Genomic DNA, 20,783 nt, shown 5'->3' with positions numbered 1-20,783 from the left:
GTTTACTTTCGTCCATAATGTCATATAGGATTATTTTTTAGGGTAATTCATCAAGCCAAGCTAAAGTTTTCCAGGCACAAAATCATGCAATAAGAGTTATAGTGGTATGTACTCAAGAACACCCTGCAGAAGCCAGTTGGGGAACTAGGGATACTAACTACTGCTTCCCAATATATTTATTCCTTCTTGAAATTTGTCATTAAAAATATAACTTTTTCAAACCAACAGCTCAATTCATGGAAACAATGCGAGAAATAAGAATAAACTTCACAAGGATTTAAAGTGACTTACTCATGTGCAAAAAAGTGTGCATTATTCAGAAACACACATTTTCAATAACTTGCTGGCAGCCATAAAAAGCTTAACAACCAATGAAATTCAGTTTAAGAGAAGCCTAAAGGATTTATTGGCGGCCAACTCCTTCTACTTCATTTATGAATTTCTCAGTAGAACCAACTGATTTGTGTGTGTATATATACCATTTCACTGCAGTAATGTGTTCATTGTAAATAAGTATTATAGTAGATCTATTATATATTTATAACGTTATAAATAAAAAAAACATTTATTTAAATTTTAAATTCAGTGCATTAATACAATCGTAGTAAATGAGTGTTTGTAAAATGATTCTTTCATACTGTGTTCATTAAAAAAATGACGATCATTCCACTTGGGACCTGTGGAAGGACATTAGTTTATTTGTTTCAGTTCTAAGTATTTGTTATGCACTATTGTTTTCCTGACATGTTCTACATCCTGGAGGACCTCCTCACTACGGATCAATTGGAATGAAAGTAAAACTAATCTAATTTACACACACACACACACACACACACACACACACACACACACACACACACATCACCAAATATAGAGTCAAAAATTTCCCGAGAAATCCTTGAAACTGATTTCCTGTTCCGTTGACAGAGTATGCTATTGCTGAAATTGAAATTAGTTTTAAAATCATTTTGAGTTCCGAGCAACGACGACCAGATTGAATCGACTTTTAGGGAATTTTGAGAATTTATTTGAACTTTAACCGTATTTCACAGTAATAAAATCGTCCAACAATACACGTCTAGAATAATTAACGAGTAACACGTATCAAAAGTACGTGATACATCGTAAATTATGTGTTCGAAATTTTTGCAGAAATATCGATTTTTCCGTAGAAATAAGGACGACTGTGACTTTCACGTAACTTCAATTTTGTCAGCGACAACTATGTAAATTGTCATTCTGAAAATCTGTGGAACAGGTGTTTGCGTGTAGCAACTTTGACATGTTTACATCTCTTGGGTGATATGAAGGTGAGGCTAATTGACGTGTTATCAGTGTGGGAAGTATGAAAAATTGTACACAAGAATGGAGAAGACAGCACCAAAAAAACTCGTGAAGTCTAAGTCGGGATTACGATTAGTAAATCTCGACGGCAACTTAAGTCCATTTACTCTGCAGGAACCTTCATGGATACCCGACAGCGAGGTACGGGAATTGCAGTTTGACATAGAAGCGGAAATGAAATACCAAAGAAAGTATGTGAAATAAAATATTTTTGTTTCAGGCAGCACATTGTTCAAACTGCGAAGTCAAGTTCGATATGTTACGCAGAAAGGTACTCATATTGCAGACACTAATTAAGCATATCCGTCATATTGCTGTTGTTAATATATATGTATTTTCATTTGGGAACTGACAGCTGCTACCTATACATGCACATATTTCCGATAAATACTGGGCGGAAAGTTTTTCTTCCACTACATGTGCTGATTAAGTATTCCACCATTAGTAGTCTAATTTTGTTACAATAACAACGAAATGAAAGTATCAAAACTGCGGTTGCAGCATCACTGCCGACGCTGTGGTAACATCTTCTGTAACTCATGCTGTGCTACCAAGTTGGGACTTCCACGTATGGGCTTCGTTGATCCAGTTCGTCTGTGCAAGCCCTGTGCTGATGTAACTGATCGCGAGAACGATTTCTTCAACAATCAGCTGAAGATACTGACAAATGGTGAGTGCTTAACAAAGCCACCTTCTGTTAGAGTGAAAAATAAAAAATCATCGAAAGCAAGTAAATTAGATCTTTTGTGTCATATGAAACTACTGAATAGATTTACATATTCAGTAAACAAGGTAACAAAGTAACGTCGTATCTTAAAGAACAACTCAAAATAATTACCTCTAGACAAGTACATGTAAGAGAACTGTGGCCTCGTTTAGAAGAATGGTTCTCAAAGTACTGGACATAAACCTGGTAGAGCAGTCAATGTGACAGGAGATACCCTCCGTGGTGTATAGTCTTTGTGAGAAAACTTCTTTTAAATAGAGACTATTCAAATGTGCAAAGCAAAGCATAGAGCTATATATAGATACGCTGAATAAAACACCTTTGCCTGTCAACAGAACAATTCAAGAAGTCTTCAATGATTACCATGTCATCTCTCACAAAATGCAAAAGAAGTTGAAGTTATGTATTGGGCCGGCTTCCCCCCACGAAATCTTGGCTGCAGTGACAGATGACATGCACTGCAGCCAAGATCCAAATTAAGTGGAAGGTGACAGTTGAGTTCTGAGATGATGGAGCCAATGCCTGTGAAAGGAGAAATCCTGGCCATATGTAAAAGACTTCATTGGTGCCGAAGTTAGTGTCCAGATGTAGGAAATCAAAAGAAAATTAATGAACTGTTATTTTTAGTTGGTTGGTTGGTTGTTTTGGGGAAGGAGACCAGACAGCGAGGTCATCGGTCTCATCGGATTAGGGAAGGAAGTCGGCCGTGCTCTTTGAAAGGAACCATCCTGACATTTGCCTGGAGCGATTTAGGGAAATCACGGAAAACCTAAATCAGGATGGCTGGATGCGGGATTGAACTGTCCTCCTCCCGAATGCGAGTCCAGTGTCTAACCACTGCGCCACCTCGCTCGGTGTTTTTTTTAGTTGCGTCTTTACAAAGAGAGATATAGAAGGGGTATCCTAGTTTAATTCTCATGGCATTGCGAAGATTGGTGACACAGGCACTAGCACCCATGGTGTTGAGGAACAGATGAGTTTGCTCCCATGGTAACAATGATATATTTTAGATCCCCTGCACTAAAAACTGTGCACAGTGGTGGGAAGAAAGGACAGGTTGAACACATCTACAAGAAGGGTATGAGAAGAGATCCACTAAACTACGAACAGATATCATTAACATCCAGCTGTTGTAGAATTCTAGAACATATTCTGAGCTCCATTGTAATGAGGTATTTTCAAATGGAATCACCTTCATGCTAACCACCATTCCTGAATATTTTGAAACCATTGCTCTTGAGAAACCCAACTCAGGCTTTTCTCACATGATATTCTGGAAACATGGATCAAAGCAATTAAGCAGCAGCAGTATTTCTTGACTTCAGTAAAGATTTTTACTCTACTACATGGCAATGTTCATTATAACAAGTATGATTGTAAGACGGTATCAAACAAAATTTCTGGCTGGTTTGAGGGTTTATAGGTAGAAAGGGTACAGCATGTTATTTTGGATGGAAATTCATAAGTAGTAGTAGAGACAACTTAAGTCAGGCATTACTGAAAATTAAACTAGCAGGACAACCATGGGAAACTGGGGATTTAGGGCAGCGACAAGCTAAATATACAACAATAAAAAATGCCGCACAATCCCAAAGCAAACAATATAAAAAAAACCAAAATCATGGTATTCCCTTAAACCAACAAAAACCGGAGGAACCGGACTATTCCCTTGACCAATGCAGCTCAACCACAACTGAACCAACTCCTACAACTATGAAACATAGAACCAAAAGACCATCACCTCAACAACCCAAAAATCAGACACCACTACATCAATTAAAACAGTCAACCTACCATAAATACACAGAACTTCACAGTTACTTTAGAATATAGCCAAAACAAAAATTACTTACCAACAACAGATTCTGGTGATAAAATCTATATTGACAACCCCAAGCACACAAGTGCGCGCCCGCGCCCACACACACACACACACACACACACACACACACACACACACACACACACACACACACACACACCAAAAAAAATTAAAAAGAACTCGTAAACCACCAACAGCCTACCACCCATTAACCAACCTCAAACCACACACATCACCCCCCTCCCCCCCCCCAAACAAAGAACACAAAATAAACCAAAATCAATCACAACTTACAAATCAACAAAAACTGCAACCAAACTGGTCTTCTACAACATAATCATAAAACAATCCCCCTCCCCACACCCACACAAACCCAACCCCCTCAACTCACCACCCTCTGCCTATACATCTTACCCACAGCCCTAAAAAGATGCAAAAAATTCAATAATCCCCAAGGACGCTCTTCAACCAGCAATACTCCTCTAAATGGGATTGCAAGTTGGAAGAGCACCTCTCCCCCCTTCCTGTAACGGAGTAAATTGTCCCCCCCCCCCCCCCCCCCTCCCCAGAAAAAAAAAAAAATCCTCAATCATACTGGTACATGCCCCATTTTCTTGATATTTAAATTGAATACTGTGATTAACAACTAAATGCTCATAACCCCTCTTCTCCAACTACCTATAGGATGAAAATGCATCTGAAACTATAGTGCTCCCTCCCTCAATATATTCTTCCATCAAACCCACCAAGTCCCTCTTAGTATGGCCCTCCAAAACCCTAAAACCACAATCTGCACCCCCCTCCCCCTCCTCCCACCCGCGCAAAATAACAGCCCTCCACACCCACAGATCAACCTGAGAACTACCCCTCCCATACTTTCTCTTACCAGACTTAGATTCGTTGATATCAATGACCATACCTGGCCCATTCAACATCCCTTTATATTTAACATACTCAGAACAAACCTCTCGACAAAAAGAAAACCAATTGAACACTATTCTCTCACTCACACCGGTCTCATGCGCATAAAAACTGATAGAGCCCCTATAACAAAAATAAGTCGGCAAAACATTCTCCTTCATGGGCAACCTAGATTTGTTGAACCAGGTACCACATCTAATCCACTGCCAGATATCCTGCTAACACTCCACACATAGTCGTCCCTGATCCAAAATGCCAGAACTCTTGTAAGACTCATATTATTACCACAAATAATCTGCAATCAGCCCAAATAACTGCAGAAAGTTAATAATAGACATAATGTTCTCACCCATCTCGGCATGCAATGATGCACTATTAAAATTCACAGTCATATTCATCTCCAACAACAGAAGCCATACAACAAATTAAACTTCTTTCTGCACAACAAACAGTAAACTAATAAGACCCAACAAAAAAGTCAAACGCATAAAAAAAAATCTTAATAATTCAGTGAAAACACTTCCAAACCACATTATACCATCAACTATGTACACACACAGCAATGTTGCAACTGTCAAAACCAAACCACAAATGAACCCAATACAACAGGTTACACTCGGCACATATACATACGCCACCATCAAACTCAACAAGACATCATCTACAAACACAGGCAACTCAAAAACTCTGCGCTGTAGTGATGTCACACAAAACACCACCATTATGTCACGGTTCAAAGCAGACGGTTGGATTCGGACACTTCTGTTGACCCATTAAGTCATGCACCAGTGAAGTGTATTGGGACCCTTGCTTCTCATGTTTTATATTGATGACCTGGCAGACAATAGTAATCTTGCAGATGATACAGATAACTTTTAATGATGTACTATCTGAAAAAAGCTACACGGATATTCAGTCATATTATGAAAAGATTTCAAAGTGGCACAAAGGTAGGAAACTTTCTTTAAATGAACAGAAATGTAAAATTGTGCACTTGATAAAATACAAAACTTTGGTATCCTGTAATTACAGTATCAGTGAGTCACAATTTGAATCAGTCAATGAAGACAAATACTTAGGTGGAACAGTTTGTATAGATATGAAGTGCAATGTTCACATAGGCTCAGTCATAGATGACAAACTAGATTTCATTGGCAGCACTCTGAAAGTGCAGTCTGTCTGTGAAGTAGACTACTTTACAAAACACCTGTGCATCTCAGCTTAGAATATTGCTCAAATGTATGAAATGTGGTCTAACAGGAAATATTGCATGTTTACAGAAAAAGACAGCAAGAATGGTAACAGGTTTGTTCGACATGTGGGAGAGTATCGAGGGGTGCAAAGAACTTACAAGCAGGCCTTTGAAGGTATACAGATATTACCCTGAGAAGTGCTAATTACAAAGTTTCAAAAACTGGTTTTAAATCATGACTTTAAGAATATACTTCAAGCCCCTACATATCACTTCCATAGGTGTCATGAGGACAAGATTAATTAAGCACACAGAGAGATATTTAAACAGTTGTTCTTTTCCTACTCCATACGTGGATGGAAAGGGGAAAAGCTATAATAACTGGTACAGTGCGACATATCCTCTGTAATGCTCTTCACAGTGGTTTGCAGAGTATGGATGTAGATGTAGATACCTAGTAGGACTAACAGAAGATATGCATATTCAAAGAAAGGCAGCATGCTAGTTTGATGGTAATGCTGAAAACTCTGAATGGCAGACTCGTAGATGGATAGCAGTTATGTCACTTAGAGTTTCAGGAACCAGCATTAACCCATATTCAATACGTGACAGGAACTAGAAGAAACATTTGCATGTGACACAATGCTTAACTCTCTCACTTGCCCTTCATACTTCCAAAGTTATAAATGCTAATTAACCAATAGAAATGCTTATTGTTCGCTGTACATTGTGTTGTGAGCAGTTGCTATGGTAATTTTGGAATGGGGCCCCAACTACATTGATTGTTGTAAGAGGTTTTTTCCCCATCTGAGAAGTTTACTTACAGCAAGTGATGTTATGTTGGTAATTTGTAACACAGTAGTTTGAGATTACTAGTTACCAACTTTCTGGCATACAGTTTTAATATACCAGGAAGTTTCACAACAGTGTGCACTCTACTGCTGAGTGATAGATTCATTCTGGATGCTTCTCAGTTTCGTACAACATTGTTTGTAGTTCAGAATTAAATGTGAGTTTCCAAGGTGGCTAAAACTGTTCATAAGACCTTGTATATTTTGCATTTCTTCTTTGGCAATGACAATGTTATTTATGTCAGCAGGGAACAGTTCAGTTTTATCAGATCTCAGATTAGATAACTTGTGGAAAAAAGGCCCGTTTATTCACTTGAAACCATACGCTTTGTGTCCAGTCCACTAAGTGCCCACAGTGGGGATGATGTAAAACTTCGACACTGCAGGTGTTTCTTGAAGCAGTGATAGGTGTCTCAGACATGTATTGCTATTTAAAGTATTAGCTAAAACTAGCTGCTGGGTAGTGTAAGATGAAGAGTGGCCACTATTTTCTCTTAATATGCATGTCAGGTAATATGTAACTACCATAATTATTAAAAGTTTTTGCAGATTAGCACTAGTTATAAATTACTGTTAGTAAATATGTCTGTAGGCTTTTGTGGCAATTTCCATTGAAGGTAAAATCTTCTGGGTTGTTATGCTGCATTATATTTATTCCGTATGATCGATGTTTTGATCCCTCTGCTGGTATCTTCTGGGTGTGGTGTCCATGGTTCACTGAATACTGTTAGTGTAGTGTACTTTACAGAAGTAGCCTGCAATGGGTGCTTCTGGCTGTTCATGTATAGCTTGATTTAGCAAAACTGACGTACTGTCTTTAGAGAAAATCCACACTCACTACCTTTGCAGCATGTTTTATTGTCCATGTGGATTGCTTTTATTTTTAAAATGTATTTTATTGTGTATCATAGAATGTAAATTTTGCTGATAGTTGGATGGGTTACTCTGAAGACTCATCATGTGGTATCAAAACTGTTCATTTTAAAAATGAAAGCAGTCTGGATGGATAATGAAATCTGTTGCATGACTTGATTTGTTTCACATCCCTAAAGGCTCTCATTCGTGGTGGTTTTTATGGGTCAATATGTGGAAGTGAATGAATATTTTGAAATTTATTGAGGGTTGTCAGGTGTCTTGCCAGCCACACATTGGCAGTGAATGGTGTATTTGTGCTTGGGCTCATCTCCTACTTCTGGGAGACTCCTGTCACTCTTTGTTCCTTGCCTCCTTGACCCAAATGGTAACTGCATAATAAACATGTAGCATATATTTGACAAAAATTTCTACTGTGTAATATTGCAAGATGCCTTTATATCCAGCAAGTTGTTTGTCCTGTCAAAGGCACTACAATAATGGTTTTTAGGCCATATATGTTGGATGCAATAGGGTAACAATAATTTGCACTTGTATAAACACTGGAAGAGAGCAAGTGCTGATCTAGAATCCAATAACATGATCAGTTCTTTCACTTATTGGCAAAGATGCTGGAGACATTGTAGCTTTGCTATTGTAATAGTGTTGTCTCGAGGCAGAACGCTGACAATATTTGTTTCACTTCTACATAATTTTTTTGGATTGTACGTTGCGGTGACATACTGAATTGAATTGTTGTGTAGTCCAGGATGTAGGTTTAGTTGAAACCCAAGAAATTAATTATAGATTATGGAACCAGTGAATGTGATTTCATGAAAATAACTATAAAGGTAGAGTCACACATCATGGAACAAGATTTCAAAACGTTCCGTAATGTGTTTCAAATGACGGCATTCTGATAGGTTGTCAGCAGAATGGAACAGATATTTATGTCAAGGTTTCTCAGAAAATAAGTTTTGACAGTGATATTTGTGTGGGGGATGGTAACATTGTCTGCACTCATGTTATATAAGTGGATTTTGTGCATTTGAGCCTTTTTAGTCTGCATTTTATTGTATACTTTGTTCTTTCTCACACATTGCAGAGGTTCTAGGACAACATGCATGTCTGTCCAATGAGTGTTATTGAGCAGGACTCAAGCACTGGGTGTTCTATATAAACATAATTATCTATATAGATATTATTAATAAATTTGTGTGGCTTACTGGCCTGGTGCAAGATTTTCTGTTGGACACCCTTTGTGTGATCTGTGTGTCCTCAGCCAGCCCCAGTTGTCCAACTGAACAAGTGGGGCGTACAGTTTAATGTGAAGTATGAATCACATATTGTACCTCGTGGCACTTCATATCATTGACAGGTGAAGACTAGTCAAAGCAAAGACTGAAATATCTGTGGTCCATCCGAGATTTGTTCCTGTGACCTCTTGGTTTCCTGCCACGTGCTTTACCACTGGATCACCCTGCCCAACCTATGTACAGATAAATCTGTAGGTGTGATGAGCAAGTTTGCGAATATCAGATTATGTGACTTATTTGACCGTATCTTGTGATGACGTTGGCTTAGAAGCTAAAAATTATATACATCACCCCGGGACATTCATCTCTACCCGTTCCTGAGAAAAGGGCTCCTAGCAAATGGACAGAAGCAGGTGGGCAACAAACAACAAAAAAATATTTTTGTGATATAATTACAAATTAACAATTTTAGAAGTTTTTCCTTTGCTTACACTGTGAAACCGTGCTCCTTGGCAAAATTTGTTTCAACGAAAACAGGAAGGCTTTGATGAGTGAGTTTGTGAGTATCAAAATAAGTGACATAAATGGTCATATCTTTTGATTGCATTGAATTAGAAGCTTAAATTTTTGACTCTGCCAAGAGATCATAGACTGTAGTATGTGACATAAATTTCAATTTGATACCTCTACCCATTCTTGACTCTTAACTGTTGGACAGACAAACAACAAAGTGAACCTATAATGTTTCTGTTTTTACTGACTGATGTACGGAACCCTAAAAGCCAATTTTTTTTAATGTTATTTGGTAATTAGAAAGAGAAAGCAATTGAACAGACATGATAAAAGGTCATACATATTGCCTTGTAAATATTGTGTAATGTGTTTGTATGTATATATTTTCTCTAGTAAACAAATGTTGAGGTTTTGGAATGTTTGGATAGCACTTTTTCTGTTCTTCAGTTTCCAGCAGTTTACCATACAAACTTTATCAAAAGCGTCTGCTATGAATTTTGCTTTCACTGTTAATAAATTCTATTATTTCTAGTTCTTTAATTCTGGTTGTACATTCTGATTCTATTACACAGGTTGCATCTCGTAACCTACTATCACTGTTGGGTACTGGAGGAGGAGGAGGAGGTGGAGATTAGTGTTTAATGTCCTGGCAACAATGTCATTAGAGATGGAGCATCTACATCTACTTAGTGGTGACTTTGTCTTGATGTTCCATCTAGTATGAATACGCCATGATTTAACAGTGACATCAGCTTCAGTTCTGTTGACATCCGTTGTTAATTGGCCATAATTATTATGACCTGTAATTTATGCATGTTAAATTTATATGAGTTACTCATGTCTGCCGTTGAGATAACATCGAGTCGTCAAAGTGGAAATCAGGGATGCTGATGTTATTTGGAGAAACTGATATATAATTTTTTTAAAGTTAGCCATTTTTGCAGAATGGAGTATTTGTGATGGAATCTGGAGTTGATGCGAGGGGCACAGCAGCACTTTCATTGTCCAGGAGTCGTCATTGGATGCCTTAGTTTGTGTGACAGTGAATAGTGGAACTGTGTTTTGCATTGCAAGTAACTGGGAACAGTCCAGTAGTCATCAGATCTGCCCTAAATTTGTGTGGCACTGAAGAATGAAACTATGTTTTATACTGCAAGTTACGTGAAAAAAGTTGTGTATAAATCAAGAAACAATCAGGAAACTATATGAAAATAGTAACTGTTCCGACAGAAAAGATATCAATGATGACCGTGCAGCTTTTCTTAGAAAGAAATGATAATTAATCGAATCCTTTAGCTGCCAACAGGTGTTGTTGATATAACCTAGTGGGAACAGTTGAAAATGTGTGCCCCAACTGGGATGAATTTAGGTTGTGGACAGTTGGGCATGTGGGTCTCATGGGAAGTGTGCAAGGGATAAGTCCCTGCAGTCGCGCTATCCTCTGTGCCCTCGGTGGCTCAGATGGATAGAGCATCTGCCATGTAAGCAGTAGATCCTGGGTTCGAGTCTCGGTCGGGGCACAATTTTAGGACAATTTTACGAAAGAGTGGTTGACGTCTAAAGGAGGCCACATGAAGGACACTGGTGCAACCTATTCTTGAGTACTGCTGGAGTGTTTGGGATCCTTACAGGTCGGATTGAAGGATGACATGGAAGCAATTCAGAGGCAGGTTGCTAGGTTTGAACAACACGTACATGTTACGGAGATACTTCGGAAACTCAAATGGGAATTCCTGCAGGGAAGGCAATGTTCTTTTTGAAAAATTTAGAGAACTGGCATTTGAGGCTGACTGCGAAATGATTCTACAGCCACCGACATACATTGCGCATAAGGGCCACAAAGATAAGATACGGGGAAATTAGTGCTCCTACAGAGGTGTACAGATAGTCGTTTTTATCTCGCTCTATTTGCGAGTGGAACAGGAGGGGAAATGACAAGTAGTGGTACAGGGTACCCTCCGCCACACACCATACGGTGGCTTGCGGAGTATCTGTGTGGATGTAGAAACATTGTACAATGGGGGCTTGCTGAATGAGACAGTGCAGCTGTTAAGACACTGACCTCATATTAGGGAGGATGGAATTGCTCTGTTTAGCCATCCTGATTTGGGTTTTCTGTGGTTTTCATGGATCCCTAAGGCAAATGCCGGAATAGCTCCTAAATCAAGACCACAGCTGACCATCTGTTCTATCTTCATAAAACATGTTATGTATGCTGTATGTTGTATATTTTGGCCTATTGAATTGCATTGTATTACCTTGACAGATCCTGTATGTCTATTGTGTGATGATCCTTGGATGAATAAAAACAAATAAATAAATTTTTGTGAAAATGCAGGCAAAAATCAAAACCTGCTACATGTTGCCATTACAGAACTTTCGTCTAAATAAGGCATACCATATAAGGAAACCTCTCTGTAATGACATATTGAATTTAGCTGTCTTCTCAAAGTAAACTTATACACACCCAATTGTAAACATGCAGTATTACAGTAGGCTGCCCTTTAAATGAAGGGAAGAGTGAGTAAAAAATGGTGTCAGGTGACTTAATTGGCTTTTATGTCATGACAAAATGGCTTTAATTAGTACATTCTTAGATTTTAAGTCTCATTTAATTGCCATTTTTGATGATCATTGTGGTAATATCAAGCATAAAATATTATCCTACGTCAGATTAGTCCTGCAGTGGTGAAAGAAGCATTGGACAAGGCCGTAAGTATATTTGCTATAGCAGTTTTGACTGGAGCAGTACTCAAACCGATGTACATCATTGTACATCATAATATCAGAAGTTTGAGTGAATGTGATATGGCTTTCCAATATTTTTTGTAAAGAACTATATTTATCATTGTAGCAGAGTTTCCTTAATTCTAGAAAACATGTATTTATTGAAAGAATATTAGCTTTTATGAGTATTGTACTTAATGTGTAATTGATTTCTGTGATTGTTATTTACTCCTTTTAGGGGCAGCTTTCTTGATTGAAGATCTGGGTCAGAATGCCAGTACATCTGGTTATGTAAGGTGCAAGCTATCTCGCGACCACAGGTATGAGTGAACAACTTTAGTTGATAATTTCGGTATTTCTGGTGATTTTTCATAGATTTAATTGTTGCACATCATTAAGCATGTTACAGTGGTTTAAACTATTTTTAATGAAACTTTTTTAATTTACATGAAAATACTACTTTTACGCGCGCACGCACGCGCCTGTGTGTGTGTGTGTGTGTGTGTGTGTGTGTGTGTGTGTGTGTGTGTGTGTGTTTTGTTTGGCTTAATTTAATTAGAATGAGATGGTGGCTAGAGTTGTTCCCTGAAAAGGCCATGATTGATTGTGCCACCATCCTTGCCCAATGTAACTAATTATCCATATTATATATAAAAACAAAGATGAGGTGACTTACCGAACGAAAGCGCTGGCAGGTCGATAGACACACAAATAAACACAAACATACACACAAAATTCAAGCTTTCGCAACAAACTGTTGCCTCATCAGGAAAGAGGGAAGGAGAGGGGAAGACGAAAGGAAGTGGGTTTTAAGGGAGAGGGTAAGGAGTCATTCCAATCCCGGGAGCGGAAAGACGTACCTTAGGGGGAAAAAAGGACAGGTATACACTCGCACACACGCACATATCCATCCACACATACAGACACAAGCCTGGACATCAGGAATGGGATTACCTTGACAAACTTTGTAAGTAGTGTTGTCTGAAAGGTGACGTAGTCCCTCAGCCAGATACTCCCGACGATCAAGTACCACGGTCGTGGAACCCTTGTCCGCCGGAAGAATGACGATGGATCGGTCAGCCTGCCACCCATTCCACATCAAACGGTCCCTTCCCTACAGCCTAGGTCTTTGGTCTTCGTGGCAAACGAATCTGCTCCAGTCCGGAATCCCTGAACCATTACACCAACAACCTGAAAACAGCTTTCGCATCCCGCAACTACCCTCCCGATTTGGTACAGAAGCAAATAACCAGAGCCACTTCCTCATCCCCTCAAACCCAGAACCTCCCACAGAAGAATCCCAAAAGTGTCCCACTTGTGACAGGATACTTTCCGGGACTGGATCAGACTCTGAATCTGGCTCTCCAGCAGGGATACGACTTCCTCAAATCCTGCCCTGAAATGAGATCCATCCTTCATGAAATCCTCCCCATTCCACCAAGAGTGTCTTTCCGCCGTCCAACTAACCTTCGTAACCTCTTAGTTCATCCTTATGAAATCCCCAAACCACCTTCCCTACCCTCTGGCTTCTATCCTTGTAACCGCCCCGGTGTAAAACCTGTCCCATGCACCCTCCCACCACCACCTACTCCAGTCCTGTAACCCGGAAGGTGTACGCGATCAAAGGCAGAGCCACGTGTGAAAGCACCCACATAATTTACCAACTGACCTGCCTACACCTCACCTGTCTTTCAACATCTTTGCCTCTTTACTTCCACCTCAACTGACATCTCTGCCCAAACTCTTTGCCTTTACAAATGTCTGCTTGTGTCTGTGTATGTGCGGATGGATGTGTGTGTGTATGCGAGTGTATACCTGTCCTTTTTTCCCCCTAAGGTAAGTCTTTCCACTCCCAGGATTGGAATGACTCCTACCCTCTCCCTTAAAACCCACATCCTTTCGTCTTTCCCTCTCCTTCCCTCTTTCCTGATGAAGCAACCATTGGTTGCGAAAGCTTGAATTTTGTGTGTATGTTTGTGTGTCTATCAACCTGCCAGCGCTTTCGTTTGGTAAGTCACATCATCTTTGTTTTTAGATATAACATTTTTTTCTGTTATTTATGAGGAATGGGTCCTGAAAGTTTCGCCATACCCTTTGTTGCATCCTGTGTCATAAAGTTCATTCCTGTTTCCCCTGTTTCTTAAATATTTATCATGTTATGCAGCTATTAAGGCAAAATTAAATCTGATTTGGGCAATAACAAACATACTGTAACTTTAATTTCAACAGTAATTTATTGTGCAATTTGTGTATGTTATGTAGGCTTCATGAGGAAACCACTTTGTGGCACCATTATGAGGTGTGCTCACAAGGTAATGGGAATTTTAACTTATCGTAAAGAATCTTTATTTGTTCATCAACTTCGTTCCCTTCAACGTAATCCCCCTCAGATCCCACTTGTGGCAGCACTTTTTCCAATCTTGGAAGTACTTCTGGAACTCACTTTTCGACATGATGTTCAACTCCTTTAGTGATTCTGTTTTCATCTCATCAATGGTGCCAAAACGATGTAGTTTCATGGTTCTCTTTAGCCTCAGGAATAGAATTTGCAGAGGGCCATGTCCGGTGAATACAGTGGCTGAGGCAACACAACGATTTTGTTTTTCTGCCAAAAAATCACGAACAAGTATTGAGGTGTGAGCAGGAGCATTATCATGATGCAATTTCCATGAATGGTTTTGCTGCAATACTGATTGTTTTCTTCAGACTGCTTCATGCAAACGGCACATAACTTTCAGGTGGTATTCTGTATTGACAGTGCTACCATAACGCAGGAGCTCACGATGCACTATCCTGTTGGAATTGAATAAAACAGTAAGAACAACATTCACATGTAATCGACTTTGCTAAGTTTTTTCTGACTTGCTTTTCAGGCAGTTTCCATTGAGATGATTGGGCCTTGGTTTTTATGTCATATACCCATGTTTCATCACCTGTTGTAACCTTCTTCATTCAGCAGTTTGTGAGTGATGTATATGTAACGTCATTTTTGGTCGAGATTTAACAATTTTAGAAAAAATGTTGCTGCTACAAGTTTCATGCCCAAAACACCTGAAAAAAATTGTTTGGTATGAGCCAAAGAATATACTGACATCATCAGCAACCTCTCTGATGGTGATTTTCCAGGACAATTTTCTTTACTTTTTACACGTTGTTGTCAGTATTTGATGTGATAGGGCATCCAGGGCAGTCATAGTCTTCAGCATCTTATTGGCCCTCTTTGAAACATTTTTACCACTCATAAACTCTTGTCTTACTCGTAGCAGATTTGCAAAAAGCCACAGCCATTATTTTGAATGTGGTGCTGCACTTTATTCCATTTCCAAACAGATGTAATGCAGTTTCTTTGATCAACCTTTTTTGAAAGTAAAAACTTGCCGAGCACTTGAAAACACACACAAGGTTTTGACTGTCAACAATAAACTAAATATTCAAAACAGCTGAAAATGCTAACATACATCAGGAACATGAGTACCAACAAGATGAAAAAAATTGCAAATCCAATGTATAAAGCCCGTAAAATAAAAAAAAATTCCTGTTACTTTTTGATCATGTCTTGTACAATGATAATCTTATGCCTGCACATACGTTGATTACTGGAGATTTGAAAATTATTTTAACTGGAAAATGAAGTAGTAGATTTATTTTGATAATGATGGTAAGTCAGTAAATAAGTCACAAATGTTAGCTTTCCTTATACTGTGTTTAAATTACACGTGCATATTTTGCCAGAAGATAGCAGTATATGTTTGCCTTTTTACAGAGGCTGCAGGACATCACGTGGCAGCCTATGCTAGATGCCTGATGTGTGGCATGAGTGTACAGTATTAGAACAGTATTTGGTTGTGCATTTTTAGGGGCCAAAAGACTCTCCACAAAAGAAGTACATCTTGAAATACCTCCCATGTATGGTGACAATATTCTATTGTGGAAAGTTGTCTTCAATTTGATACTAGGAGTTAAACAAGGATTGGCGAAGCATCAGAGACTGGGAGCATCCTGATGTCCCTGCTGTAGTGGCAACTGAAACCACAGCACATTGTGTGGAACAAATCATTTGTAATGATTATAAGGCTCAGTGACATAGTTCATACTGTAGGCTGTTCACATGGAACTTCTTATAGCGTTATGCATGAGTTGTTGAAGTTTCATGAAGTTTGTGCATTGTGGGTGCTGCACAAGTCAACTGAGGAACACAGAATGAAGCGAATGAGTGTGTCTTTCCAATGCCTCGTTCGATACTCAGAGGAATGGGAGAACTTCATGACATGAACTGTTGTAGGGCACGAGTCTTATGTTTGCCATTTTCAACCAGAAACCAAATGACTGTTCATGGAATGGAAACATTCCACCTCCCCGACAGCAAAAAAGTTAAAGATCATTTCATCAGCCCACAAGGTTATATGCTCACCAGGTTTCTGGACATGCAAGGGATTGTACTGATGACATTCCAGTCTCACAGTGAACCAGAGAATGCCACCTCATATTGCACCACTGTGCAGGAATTCCAACAGGCCATTCTTCTCCAGTGGTCTGGCATCCTGACAAAGGGAGTGATTCTTCTGGATGACAATGCTCTTACAGAAAGTGACTTTCATTTGTTTGGGTACCTAAAATTTACTTTGGGTGGCCAGTGTTTTGAAACTGATGATACCATAGCCGAAGAGATATGTTGGCTGTGACAGCAACCAAAAGACTTCTTTGCTGCTGGCCATCAAGGAGTTAGGATAAGTGTCAGAATGTACAGGGTGGACAGGTAGAAAAGTAAAATAAATGTCAGGAAATTATGTTTATTATTGTTGTCTCTGTCCCATTTTGTGACTTATTTATTGAATTATCCCCATACTTGGAATTTCTGTGATAAAATTTAAATCATACATCCTAACTTTCTTGGACAAGTACATGTCAGCTGTTAGTATTTTTCATACAGTTCCTTTCCCCCATTTATAATATATTATTTATTGCATAATGAAATAGAAATGTGATAATGTCAAATACCAATCACCATTATGTTGATAAAGTGGTGATGGAAGTAGGTTTCACAATTAATTCTCCCTCTAGCAAATTTTCTGTCTGGTAAGCTGTGTTGAAATATGGTGTGGTGTGACTTACAGTATAATGTTATTTATAGGTACCTTCTCTTTGAGGGACATGAAACAGACAAACCAGAACCATTGAAGCTCTCTGAAATAAAATCACTCTGTGTTACCCGTTATCAAGATTCAGGTAAGGAACTGTCATTATGTGATTGGAAGCTGCTATATTGCGGATTTGGTTTCATAGTAACACTGCATGTCTGGATGCACAAACTAATAAAAATAGTTTTTAAGCCACTAATCATAGGTAAAAGTCTAGACCAGGAGCAGTGCCATTACTTCCATATTTAGCATAGCAATTTTGGCAAGTGCACACTTAGAGGTGTAACAAGAACAGATGGGAATGGGTCAACAGCTCATTGTTAACTTTTTGCTAAATGTAGCCGAGCGTCCCATCATATCACTCCATTGGCTTTACATGTTCTCAGTCAAAGTGTAACCTTTCAGCCTAACCTAGATCTCTCTTTGTCCTTCAGCCCACTGTATTGAATGGTTTGTCTTTCATTGGTTACCTTAAAAACATCCTACTATGGTGGCACTTCACTGCACATTGATTTTAGCAGTCTGGCCCCATTTTATATGCATCTGCCTTGCTTTGGCTGTTGCTTGATGCAGCAAGGCTCTTTCTTTGTCATGTGATGGGACACCTGTCTACTATGGTCACTGGGCTAATGGCGCCAAGACAGTAGCTTCAGATCTAGATAAGCTTCCATTGTCTTAACCTCACTCTTCAAGACAAGAGCACTGGAGTTCAGTCTCATGCAAGCTCTGCAATGGATGTGTTAGGTAGCTCTGGACTTTGTATCTCTAATAGCGCAGTACATGATACCAAGTTCATTCTTGGGCATTTGTTGAGAAGTTATACCATCTTTACACCTACATCTTTACAACTACAGCGCAGCTTGGTATATACAGCAGTGCATCGCACCGCAAGACTTTCTATCCAACAGGTAAATGCATGTTCCCACTTAGGTAGTAGCCAGGGTTTGAGCTCCTGCCCATCATGGCTGGTATGTTCACGAGAAGACTGTGTATCATTCTACAGAATCCTGCCCTGCCAATTTCTCTGTAAGAGACATTTGTCTGTCCCATGGCTTGTGATGACATTTTTCGTTCTCTGCTTCTCACAATATTAAAACGTTTGTTGATAGCTCGAAGTGACAAGTTAGTGACTTTATTTTGTGTCTCCATGCTACTGTTGAACTGTATATAGTGTGTTTATTTTCTGGGCAAATCGGTACTAAGAATGCTAGTCTTACTGCACCTTGTGGCAGCACTATTTTCTTTAGTATGTGTTGTATTAGTAAGTGGCATCAATACTGTGTATGGCTTCAGGTATCGCAGAGAACTATTAATTTATGAAATTATTTAAATGATCCTTGTAGTATTTCGTTAATTGTCTTAACCTATTGTAAACGTTATTCATTGTGTCTGTGAGGAACATACCTGTTCCAACATGCTCAGTTTTAGCTAATTTTATGTGGATTATTTAGTTAGGAACGAGAAGTTGCCAAATCGTGTGCTTTAGAGGGAAACTGCCCTGTCTGGCATTGTCCCTTGTTTTAGACTTTAGCCCAAATATCATCATTCAAAATAGATTATATCTCAGATGTTTTTAAATTGTTGTAATTTCATGAAATTGGATTTGGATTCTGCATTATTGTCAAAAGCACACCATTCCACAGCAGTGGAGGTGAGGAACACTGAACACCACATATTTACCATGGAAATGTGTAAAACTGTAGACCTGTTGATCCAATTTCGGGACCAGTATTTTGGTGATTGATGTAGTAGTCTTTCTCAGTTTAATTATTTTGGCTGTAGTCACTATCTGGATCCTGCCAGGCTGTGTGTTATTGTTAACAACATACTGCCGTTTAAGCCTAACTTTGATTCACAGTACCTACCAGGCACATAGTTACATGTCACATTTGTTTTCTGGTATCAGCATTTCATAACATTTGTCTCGACATTTTTAATTCTTAAAGGATCATGGCTGTGCAATGCTGGCTATCTCTCATAATCCTGTTGGAGTCCAATCAGCAAATGCATAACTTGCAGTGACTGATGAAGATGACTAGGTATTTTTTTTATAATTTTTAGATACATGGTTTAGGGAAACATCACAATCAACTGAAATGTAAATCTTGTAGAAGTTCTGCATCTATATATCTTGTAGAAATCATCCCAGAAAACCCCAGAAATTAATTAGGAGGAACAGTTCACTAATTGACATAATATCTATGCTCTTACTTCTATGGATGAAAAGAAATCCTGAGAGCTGCTTCTGTTTGTAGGAAGAAATCACGCAGATCTAGGGACAGCATACAGCCTGCTGGAACTCGATAACTGTTATGGAGTAGTGCATAACACGTTGTAAGATTTTCCCTATTTTTTTAATAGTGTCATTTTTTTCCCGCAAGTGTTAAGCTACATTCACTGCAGTAGCAAAAGAAATTTGTTAGTGGTGTGATTCTAACATCTTGATGCTGCATGTTTTCCCTATGTATAATACATGTGCCTCATGTAATGAGACACAGTTGAGGTCATAGTCTCACTTGGCAGTACACTGCTATCTCTGCTGTACAAGTAAATTTTATAAAAGTCGTGGCTGATAAAGTACACTGCCATAAAAACAACCTGTTGGAGCACCTTTTATCAGTAAAGTAGAAGCAGCATTCATGCCAACAGGGTTTATATTAGTGTGGTTTGTATTTTGTTCTAAAGGGTACTTTACTACCAGATAAAGGATTGTTACATACTTGATGATGTTCTCTTGAGCTCATCATGTGAATCATGTCCTACTGGATGATCTTAACGTGCAAAGCATATATTCATGCAGGTAGGGACTTGGGTGAACTTGATGCTGTAATGCAGGGTGCAATGATGCAAACAGTGATCCAAATTTGCATGGATAGCTTGTAGAGTGCTGTGAAAATGCAGAATACATGTAGTCTGCTACTCAGTGTTTTCTCTGTGTGATGAGTATTGTTGATCTCTCACACACTCTTATTTAAAAGATATTCCCATATGTAATAAAGCATAATGCACAGTTAGTTTCATTTTACAACTGTACTGTTACAATAAAATCATGTAACTCATGGTCATGAATTTCTCTGTAAAAATTATATTTTAGATCTCTATATCATAAGTGTTAACAAATAAAGTATTTTTGTTTTGTCTTAATTTTTGTAAATGGTAGTGCCCTTTGAAAAATGTTTATTTTGTAAATAAACCAAGAGTACTTGAGACCTGGCAGATGTTTTGCATTAAAGCCTCCTCTTAGTGTGTTGAAATTTAGTTGACACCCACACACTTATGGACTTTCTTTAACTTACAAATTTAAGATGAAAATATGAAATTTAAGTTAATTTTTCCACTAAATTTTTTTTTTTTTTTTTTTTTTTTTTTTTTTTTTTTTTTTTTTTTTAAAATTTGGAAAGTCACAGAATGCTATCTTTTCTGTCATGTTACCAGATATG

The 20,783-nt window shown here is 38.6% G+C and overlaps 1 protein-coding gene across 1 annotated transcript in view; it reads left to right on the top strand.

The window, feature by feature from the left end:
- The first annotated feature begins 1,196 nt into the window (after positions 1 to 1,196).
- LOC124545231 (zinc finger FYVE domain-containing protein 21-like) overlaps positions 1,197 to 20,783 on the top strand; it is a 38,334-nt gene continuing 18,747 nt past the window's right edge. Inside the window, exons 1-5 of the mRNA XM_047124102.1 lie at positions 1,197 to 1,485; positions 1,565 to 1,615; positions 1,846 to 2,014; positions 12,444 to 12,525; positions 17,337 to 17,431. Of these exons, the coding sequence (XP_046980058.1) occupies positions 1,366 to 1,485; positions 1,565 to 1,615; positions 1,846 to 2,014; positions 12,444 to 12,525; positions 17,337 to 17,431 (517 nt within the window). The 5' untranslated portion in view covers positions 1,197 to 1,365. The remainder of the gene's footprint in view (positions 1,486 to 1,564; positions 1,616 to 1,845; positions 2,015 to 12,443; positions 12,526 to 17,336; positions 17,432 to 20,783) is intronic.

This window comes from Schistocerca americana, chromosome 8 (genome assembly GCF_021461395.2).
Source record: "Schistocerca americana isolate TAMUIC-IGC-003095 chromosome 8, iqSchAmer2.1, whole genome shotgun sequence".
NCBI lineage: Eukaryota > Metazoa > Arthropoda > Insecta > Orthoptera > Acrididae > Schistocerca > Schistocerca americana.
Note: the sequence above shows the minus strand (reverse complement) of the source record. Positions and strands in the feature narration are given on the sequence as shown.